At 37.3% G+C, this 10,865-nt stretch overlaps 1 protein-coding gene across 1 annotated transcript in view; it reads left to right on the forward strand.

The window, feature by feature from the left end:
• VPS33A (VPS33A core subunit of CORVET and HOPS complexes) overlaps nt 1-7,364 on the forward strand; it is a gene marked incomplete in the record, with an annotated part of 507,742 nt that extends 500,378 nt beyond the window's left edge. Inside the window, 1 exon segment of the mRNA XM_044068595.1 lies at nt 3,708-7,364. Coding sequence (XP_043924530.1) covers nt 3,708-3,901 — 194 coding nt within the window.
• Between the last annotated feature and the right edge of the window lie 3,501 nt (nt 7,365-10,865).

Raw genomic sequence — 10,865 nt, forward strand, 5'->3', positions numbered from 1 at the left:
GCCATCTTTAACACAGCTGGACATCTGAAGTGTACACAGTAGTGACCATAACTGGTGGGTGGGGTAGCTGTGTAGAAGAAAGTAGTTGACCGTCTTGTCACTATCTCATTTTAAACTGTCACTAATCTGGCTTTGCAGCATAAATGTATATTGATGTGAAGTAAGGTAGAATATTTTACTGCAGTTGCCGGGTATTTGTGTGAAAGAAACTTGAATTATTGTGACCATTCTTACTATTATTTTTTAACACAATCAGACATCTGTGGTGTGCAGTTAGTAAAGTGGTTGCAATTATGTGTACAAAGGTCACTGTAAATAAGTGACTAACCCAACAACTGATCTGGTGTGGCAGGCGTTCTCGCACGCTGTGTTATATTTGTTGAAATCAGAGTATTTCTATGACTTATGCTTGTATGCGTGTGTGTGTGTGTGTGTGTGTGTGTGTGGGGGGGGGTGTTGCAGTACATTTAAGAGTAAAACATTGGCCATAATGTATTTCATTTTACAATTGCAAATGTCAACATTGCTGTTATGAGTGTGTGTGGGGGTAGGGCTTGCAGCATAACTAGTTGGACATAGTTTTTGTCACTTAATGTGACAAACATCAGCATTGCACATAAATGGATATGTTTGGTGGTTCAGCAGGAGCAGATCGTATGAAAGCAGCTACTCACTTTCACAGTGGTGCAGTGAGTAGCATTTCCATGTCATAGTGCTTTGGTCTGGCTGAGTTCTTGGCTGTGGCTTTTTGTATGTGGAGTTTGCATGATATAAGTTTAATCATGTGCTCTTCAAATACATGATATAGATTAACTGGCATTCCTCAAATTTCCCTAAAGTTGAGCAAGAATGTTGGATGTTTGTGTGTATGTATGCGAGTGTGCATCTTATGACAGGCTTGGCTGTTCAGGGGCAGTGTTACTGTGTGTGTCTGTCAGTGTAAAATATCACCAATTTTGCATCTATGCATGCACATCTGGGATGCAGTAAAAGTGCAGTTAACACATCATTTGCTTTCAAAAAAGAGGCATAAAATGAATAGCAGAACCTACATACCCTTAGAGCTTTTTGGGGTCTAATGGCCCTATTCCCCACACTGTTAAATGGATTTTGACATGGACTTAGTGGTAGCCTCTACCCTCATTACCATTTATTTTAAAATTGGCCTGCTCAGAATGTTGCTGTAGCTTGTGTGGGGAGCTGAGGATAGTGTACTCATTATTTCTTTAATAGTCCCTCATAGTCACGCCTCCAGGGGTATGGAGAGAAAGTCAGTCTAGCTTGTGTGCAGACTGGGGAGAGTTTAGTCATTATTTATTTAATTTTCCTCACTATCCACTGAGGTGTGTACAGAAGGACACTATAGTTTATTTTAGGGCAGGGAACAAGAGTCAAGTGTGGTCATTATTATTGTTTTACTTTTCTCACAGACCTCAGAAGTATACAAAGAAGGTCATTAGTTTAAAAAGAAGGTAGACTGCTGTAATGGGTAACCAATTAAACTTTGTAATAGTTGCACAATGATGATGATCAGTTGTGAGTTTAGATGTATGAATTTCATTCTCTGCTTTCTGAAGGATGTGGTGTTCTAAGCAGAGAGTACATCAGTGATAGCGCATACCCTGATCTTGGCATTAGCACACTTATAACAATACCTTATCTAGCTTCTTTTTGAATGTAGATTTGACATTCTGTACCCTATCTTTAGCTGTGTTAGTACTTTTTGCACTTGGACAAAGGTTGGCATATGACACAAATGTTAAGATTCTGGTCTAGGTTAAGGCCTAGGTGTTTGTGCTGAGGTACGTGGGATAACTGTTGTCCATCATGATGAGTTAGCAGAGTTAGTGGAACTTTGGGGAGTCACTGCGGTAGCGTTGTCACCTCACAGTAAGACGCTGTCTGGTTCGATTCACAGCTAGAGCGTCTTCTGCGTGGAGACATGTGTGAATGGGCGTACCTTCGTTGAAGGTTGTGCGTCAGGGCTGGTAACTCGGCACGTAAAAAACAACTATCAATCATTAGCGGACCGGAGTTCCGCTGTGGCGACCCCTAACCGGGAAAAGCTGAAAGACACAAACAAACAAACTGTGGATTTTTGAGCATTTAATGTAAGTTTATTCTTATGTGGCCAATTACAGAGAACTGACAGTTCATTTTGAAGTTGGATGTCTTCAAACCAACTGTAGTCTTCTGAGGAGAATTACCACTGTTGTAATTTTTGAAATAGCAGCTGGTGGTTGATAGTCTCATATGCTGTTTTCAGGTCAAGTATTGCTTCTATTAGCTGACCTATTTCAGTGTTTGTATTTCATCTGTCAGAAAGTAGATGGGAGGTTGTAATACATTCGCATAAAGCCATATTGTTTGTGTGAGACAGTTTTGTATATATATTCAATGATTTGTTTATAGACTAATTTTTCTAGGATCTTCATTTACAAATACACACTCAATAATAGAATAATCGATCAATTATAACCAGAATAATATGCACACTTGTGAGCGGTAATAGAATAACAGAACAATTGTAAACAGTGTATTTTACAGTAAAACAGTGAAAGACCTTTGAAGTACTATTTAAAATGTGGAATTGAAAATTCTGAAGTTCAATAATTCAAGATCAACACTGAAGTAGCAAGAGAAGAAAAGGGCATTTTTGTATGTCACCCAACTGTCAAATCTAACATGATACACTGATAATTCGTAGTTTCCTTCCTCATCTGTTACTAATCAGTGCTAGCTATTTCTCTAGAATTTTAGCCATATAATTTCTGACTCTATAAGTTGTATATACGTTTTTTTCTGAATTATTTAAAGTTAAAATGAGTTCTGTTGTTGCTAAAATTATGGTTATCAGTATTTTTGTATATAGCACAGTAGTAATCTGTGCATACTAATAAAATCGACTAAGTAAAACATTGAAAGAAAATAAACGACTAAAGAACTTCAGCACTAAACTAGGACGGTGTACAAAAAACTCACAGGCAAATTTGTTTTTTAAGCGCTTTCATCCTTTATTCGATACGTAGGACTTCATCAGAAACTAGATGCATACAAATGAAAACAGGATATGGTACATACTTAAATAGTTAGAAACACGCGGCACAGAAAAAGTTTGTCAAGAATAGGTCCAATCACGAGTAACCAAAAAGCTAAATAGCCTATTGATTTAAAAGTATGGGCTTGGACCAATCATAAAAGAGGGTTAAGTATCCCTCGTGGTTAAAGCTGTTTGCAATAGAATTGCAAGTAACAGTGACTGAATAATACCACTTCTCACTAGTACACTAAGATAAAACAAAATGTTTAAAACAAATGTATCAAGAATATTATTATACAATCATGTCCAATATAGATACTCTGTGCATATTTAATTGTTTACACTGATATTGTCTCTGCAACTGCTCTGTACTTGTTACTTCTATTTGAAAGTGTTTTTGTATGTTTGCATTTGGCCCAGGTCAGGGATGAATGGGGGGTCCTTTAACTGGCTCATAGCCTGGTTAACACATGAATAAATGGATAACTTGGGTGTTATAATTAGACTGAGAAAGAAGGGAAGTAAGTGTGCAAATAGAAATGAGGGAAAGCTTAAAATTTTGCATTAATAAAATTATGGATGTTATAAACGGTCTTGTTTGAAACAGCTCCATTTGCTGAAGAGTATTTTGTATACCTTTATAGAATCTTTTCCTGTATTCCTACAGGTCAACAAGGGGAGAATCGAATAACTCTGGTATTCTTCCTTGGTGGAGTAACGTATGCAGAAATTGCTGCACTGAGGTTTCTATCTCAAATGGAGGAAGGAGGCACGGAATATATTATTGCCACTACTAAATTAATCAACGGGACGAGCTGGATCAAGTCGATGATAGATAAATTAGAAACATCTCTCTTTTAAGTTTCACTTAAGCATTGCAACTTTATCAAGACTGGTAAACATCTTAACCATTATGAAAACACCTACTAGAGGAGCAACACTTTTTGAAAAAAAAAATCCTGTTTGAAGCAGCTGTGTCAGCAGGTCACCACTCTTAAAAGGATGTAGTTTAAACTTCACCTTGCAGCACTGTTCTGTTCTATACCAGTGCCTACTTTTTGAATTGCATTCATGTTAGAAGGTTTATGCAGCACAGTCTACATTATTCATCACTAGTGATTGTAGAGTTATGAACAGTTCAATGAATCTGTTTTCTCATCACTGTATTATCATACTGAAGCTACCTTTAACTGCATTGCACTGTTTGTACAATTTCCTCCTTGTTCTTGATTTGTAAGTACCCTTGCAGGCCTCTGTAGGGTAAGGTGACTCTGAGAATCTGCAGGTAGATCTTCAAGGTATGCACCACTATGTCAAGTATGCAACCTGTGTGTGTGTGTGTCTGTATATACATGTAGTCTAACAGTTGGGGGCAGCCTTATATGAGGCAAGTATTTCATTAAATTCATCAGAATTGCAATGCAAATACATTTTGCATAAGTGGCTGAGACATGAATGCATTACTTGCTGATTTGGTAGTTAATGTTCTGTCTTGGTGCAGGTTTTTACTTAATTTTTATTATTTGAACATTTACATAGATGCAGATTATTTGCTGCCACCTCTGTTATTCATTTCAAGAAGTTGTAGTCTTTATTGACTTAACTGAAATTTCCATACAAACGAGTAGTGAAGCCAAAAGGGGGAGTACATTAGAAGTGGATGGATGAAAGTCTGGTTTCCAGTGAAAATGTACCGTCTTGAAATTATAGACGGTTTGTTATAGATTATAGACAAAGAGAATATAGTGGAAGAGGATGTGTGTGTATAGTGAAGGTGAGGTTTGGTAAAACATTTGTTTAGAATGTGTAGCTCAGTGTCATACATCTTGTACATGTCATACAGAATTAATTTTTATTTCATAACTGTTTTTATTTGCTGTGAAAAAAATTTACAATATTAAATACCCAATGTATAGAACTTAACCATTCCCTGTTTATAAATACCAGATTTTTTTCTGAGTGCATTTTCAGAACTGTTTTTGTAAAATTATTTAAGAAAACTGATGCTGATATTTCTGTTTGTGTATTAGGATCATTAAACTTTATTTGTCCTGTCTGACATAACTGAAATAACAGTATTTGTTTAGATTCTACATTTGAATGATTTTGGAGATATCACGTTTGTTACAGACTTACTGTTACATAAACATAATTGTTTCATTTATCCACAGATCACACTTGTCCATTTTAAATAAAAGCTTTTTCTGCCATGCTGACATTACATTGCCAGCAAAGAAGACAGCTGTGTCTTAGTTATGCCTCATTTTAACAAAGACATGCAACTTCTCTCATCTTACTTATAATTAAGTTTCAGAATGATTTTCTGCAGCTGAGTTCAGCTAATCTGTAACATCATACATCCTTTTTGTGAAGAAGTGCTTCTAATATTTCACTTAAAAAGATGCATATAGCTATAAGTTATGTCCTTGTGCTTCTGAACTTTTAATATCCAAACTTTTACTTTTGCCCTTGTGAACAAGATGCATGCATAATGTGTCATCCATCTGTTTGTTCTTTTAGAATACCATGTTTAGGTGATGTAGTACTTTCTCGTGGTTGAGGCTTAATGGCTATTTTAATGCATTCAACTATCCCCACTTTGTATAACCCATACTTACGGGTTCACCCATCCTGAGTTGTGTGGAGCAGTTGCACTTTTTTACCACTTTAAGCTGTAAATTTCACTTCATCAGCTATACATTTGGAAATTGGTGGTTGTTTATATCGGGACACACCAGGATGTACAGTAGCAATCCCCACCCCAAGTGTGATGCGAGACAACAGTGTAGTTATAAGTTCTTAACTCTTAGTTTTCAAGAAATTGTGATAAACAGGTTGTTTTTAAGAAGATAAGACATTAAAAAGATAATCAGGTCAATGCCCATCAGGGTGCTTCTGCATCCCCTTCACAGCCAAGTACTACAAGGCAGTGGCACTTTAAATTGTGAACAGCATGGAGTGCAGGGGGAGGCAGACCCCCTTGCTTGATCTGGATAGCCATCTTTCACTCTCATGAAGTCAGTAATGCCAGATATTAGAGTTTTAAACTTTTTACTTTAACCTTTTTATATTTTATTTTTAGTGTTCACTGAATTAGAATAATGGTTACAGAACCACCATAATTAGCCCAAACGGGATGTCCTTCAAATCAGCGCCACCCACACCTGCTTGAACTAGGATGGTATGTCGTAAAGTATATAGTCGCCAGGAAATTTATGCCCTGGTTCTGTTACATTCCTTGCAAATTCCCAGAGTCTGTCTTTTTCAGGCTACTACCTATCTCTGTTGTTAACAGCTGTGTCATTTTCTCAGTCTTTTTCTTTATCGTATGACATGAGGATGTGTGTTCCCTCAGTGCTGGTTGGTTACTTGTGTGCATGGGGTTAGTTTTGTGACATTGTAACTGTGATGATGATAGATGCAGCTTTCTTACTGGCATTTGAGAGGATTGTCATTGACTAGGCAAGAGTCTGAGAAATTAGAAGCTAAATACGCAATGAAATCTGAGTTGGAATGCTTGTGTATTTATTCAGTTAAAGACTTTTTGCTGTTTTGGCAGGCAGTTTGCTTTTGTTCTGTGAATGTTCTTATTGAAATGAAGCTGGTGTACTTTTGGTTTTGCCGTGTTGCTTCTGATGTATACTGCCTCAATTATTCCTCACAAAATGCATATTAACTTGCAGTTTCTTCACAAATGAGTCAAATAAAATGTTTATAATGTGTTTGTTAAAGACAGTGTAATATGGATGCATGATTATGCCAAATATAGTTTTGCATAAGTTGTAGCTTTATATTTCAAGTGCTTTACAACTGCATTCTGTTTATTAGCAAATAATAGTGTACTGTCAGATAAATTAAGGCAAAGTAAAGTCCTGAAGGAGTTAAGGGGTGTTATATGTTTGAGTCTGGTTTCAGAATGTTAATGGAGGAAAGAAAGAAAAACAGTGCATCAGGAATCTTTTGTAGGCTCTGGCCTTCTCAGGCTGGGGGATGAGTCATTGTAAGGATGTCAGTAATGAGAGTGCATACTGGTACTGAATGTAACAAAGTCAAAGGATAAGATTCTTAGGCCAGATGGTCTACGTTTCACAAAAGTATATTGTCAAGTGTTCACGTGAACGTCTAAGTAAGGATCATGACAGCATGTAATATTTTAAAATACATTGATTTGTTAAAAGCTATGTAATGTCAGAGTTCTGCATGAGGGAAGTTGATAAGTAAAAGTACAAAATAATGCAGTTTTCTTTGTTTTGGGAGACTGATCTGAAATTTTGTGAAGGCAGTCTCCCAGCACTGTTTATGGAATAAATGAGTACTTTGCACATCCTGAAGCAGTATTCTTGACTCAATACTAAAAAAGTAAAACTCTTAGTTATTTATTTGTGCCCTTTATCATTTGGTGCTGTGCTTGGGATCTGAACTTCAGTGTGGAATAAATTGCAAGGGCCCATCAGAAAGTTCTTCAGTGAATTCCATATTGTTTTGTATGGAATAGTCAGAGGTTTGGATAATTAACCGTTCAGGGTGTGCAGACATACTAGACTAAAAAAAAAATGAGGAAATGAATTTATGAAAAATGTTTTTTTTTCTCTTAGATAATTGTAGTTGAACAAGTGGAATGAGTGAATAACTGTTTTGTTGAATGACAGAATTTGCTTGTTAGGTATATGTAAGGTAATAGTGGGAGGACCTCACAGAAATTGCTTAATAGTGGGAGGATCCCACAGAAAATAAGAAAATGTGTATGCGCATACAACAAGAAGGGAATTTAACACAAGGAGGCTCTTTATGTCGAGGGGAGTACCCCCAGGACTAAAGTTAAGAGGCATGAGAGATGTTTTGTGTTTAATATAGGACTAAAGAGAGAGAGAGAAAAAATTAAAGTTAAATCAACTTCATGAGCCTAGAGCATGTTGGGACATAGATGTATGTGCTAGTAAATGAAGTTTGAGCCCATAGCATGTTGGGATGTAGGTGTGACTGTGTGACGACAAAATCCCTACCCTTCGCTCTCTGAATGGTGTGTGAATTGATGTAGTCTTTTTTTTGTGAATTACCAGGATCCAGGATCTACAAGGAAAATCTTAATGGGAAAAATACTGCACTAAACTACTACCTGCAAAGGTAAACAGGCAGGATCAAATCCCTGTAAAGAAAACACCTGCATATATTATGCATCATAATTATGAAAAAAAAGTTTAAGTATTTGAAGGAGTAGTTTCAGTTTACTAAAAATTGCTCTGGTAAAGCATTTCCATTACATGGAACTTATGGAATAATAAACTGGAGAATTTGAAGGGTATTTTGGGATAAAAAAAGGGAAACAAGGCAAGTGAAAAACAAGGGGCAGTGTTTTTATTCTTGGTATACTAAAGCTCTTAAAAAGGAAAAAGAATCAGCATTAAGGGGATTACAGGATGCTAATAAGAAGTTACTACAACAGGTAAAAGAGGTAGTAAAAAGGGATCCCTTTATCCTGTTTTTGCAGGTTTGGAAGAAACTGGAGATGGCCAAAAAGCAGAGACTTCTAAAGAGGATGATAATTCTCCAGTAGCTACTGTACCCCCACCCCCACGTGGGGTGGCTCCAGTACAAGATTCTGCTATTTTTCAGACCCCTGCATTTTGGACAACTGTTCATTGGACACAAGAAGATCAGTGTGGTACTGTTATATCTTAACCTAGTTCCCGTTTACTAGGTCTATATTAAAAGTTACCTCAGATAGTCAAATACTAGTATCAAAACATAAAGTAAAGGCAGTTGGAGTAACAAATGCTACTGTTACATATCCTGTTTCAAAACTTATACCCATTTTTTTAAACCGATTTTAAAAAGGCATTCTTTTCTCTTGAGTACTGCTGCACTGACAAATTTGCTAGGGAGAGACCTGTTATGGAAACTGGATTGTACTATTTACTGCACACAAAAAGGGGATGTATTTGGATGTTCCAACAGAATCAGAGGGGGGGGGGGGAGTATTAGCAGTCTTTGCAGAAGCTGAGGAACAGCCTTTTGAAGGCATACAAATGAAAACCTGTTCCAGCAGGTATCTGCTGAATAAAAACAGTAAAAATAAAATTAAATCCATCTAAACATCTCACTAGAGCTCCACAGTGTGCACTGGAACCAGAAGTAGAACAGAAAAGCAAACCTGTAATTCAGTCCTTGATACAAGAAATAATAGTGCCAGCTAAAAGCCCTTGTAATACGCCTATTCTCCCTGTGAAAAAAAACAGGAAAATCTGCTTATAGGTTTGTGCAAGATTTGAGAGATGTAAACAATGCAGTATTACCAACTTTTCCTTTGGTTCCAAATCCAGCAACAATACTGAAGTTGCACACCACTTAAAGAAAAATATATATATTTTTTGTGATAGATCTGTGGTCAGCATTCTTTTCTATACCTATCTATCCTGAAAGTCTGTTTCTGTTTTCTTTTACTTATAAGGGACAGCAGTATACCTGGCCATGGTTGACACAAAGATGCACTCAATCTCCTTTATTTTCTCAAATTCTAAAAAAAAAAAATAATGAAAAAAAAATAAAAAGATTTGGAAGATGCAACATTTCCAGGTGGATCTGTGTTAGTGCAATATGTAAATTATTTACTACTAGCATGTAATTCTTTTCAGCAGTATCAACAGGATACCTTGCACCTTTTAAATATCCTTATAGAAAAAAAGACACAAGATGAGAAAAATTACAGCTACGGTTACCTCAGGTATGTTATCTTGGTCATTTAATATCTCAGGGTAGCAGGCAGATGTTACAATCTTATATTGAGACAGTAGCTAAAGCCCCATGTCCGTCAGCTTAGATTTATCTTGGGTATGACAGGATGTTGCAGACAGTGGCTTTCTAACTATGCAGAAATAGCTAAACCTTTGACAAATAGGTTCATAGGTAAGTACTAGGCTATCTGCCCAAGGGCATTTATAAGCCTAGCCAGAATGTGTTGGCTTTCACCACCCCCTTAGATTAGTTCCCTGTGCCTCTGTCCAGCAGAGCCACTGCAGTGATTCCCGGGGTAAATTTTCTGTTTCCCATCCACCCGTCAAGGTTTCTCTTGAAGAGTGTTAGTGAGGGGCTGTGCCTGATGTATATTGGAATCTTTTTCCAAAGAATGGGGAGGTCTCTGAAAAAGGAATCTATCCCTCCAGCATGTCCTATTTATCATTGTGGTGAGGTTTACATCTCTAGAGCGTGTGGCTCTCCGGGATTTGTTTTTTTTTTAGGTGGAGCATGTCCATCAATTCTGGGTTGGACATGGCCTTGTATGTCCGGCAGACATCACCTCTGAGTAAGCAGTATGCAACCGAGTACAGCTGGAATTTCTTGAGTCGGGCTGCATAGGGCATCTGTTTGAGGCCAGTAATTCTCTTGGTGAGGTACTTTTGTGGTCTTTCCAGCTGTTGCAGGTGTCTTGTAAGGTACATCCCAAATTAGGCATTGTATTCTATGATGGGTCTAATGAGTGATGAGTAGAGAGGCACAATAACCTCTTTTGTTCTAGATACAAACCCTTTTGTGATTAGGTGGGCCACATAGAAGGATTTTCTAATCACCTTGGCAATATGATGATCAAAGGAGAGATTACTATCTACTTGGGTCCCCAGATCCCTTATTACATTTTCTGTATTTAGGGGACTACCACTTATGCGGTAGTTCGCGGGTACTTTATTTTTTCCAAAGGGGCTGACTATGCACTTTTTGGCATTTAGCTTGAGGCCATGATTTTGACACCAGCTATCTGTCCCAGTCAGACCCTTCTGGAGGGTGTCTGTATCAGCCGGAGAATAAATTATGGCCCCTAGTTTGCAGTCGT

Source organism: Protopterus annectens, chromosome 4.part0, assembly GCF_019279795.1.
Source record: "Protopterus annectens isolate FY-2018-M chromosome 4.part0, PAN1.0, whole genome shotgun sequence".
In the NCBI taxonomy this organism is placed as follows: domain Eukaryota; kingdom Metazoa; phylum Chordata; order Ceratodontiformes; family Protopteridae; genus Protopterus; species Protopterus annectens.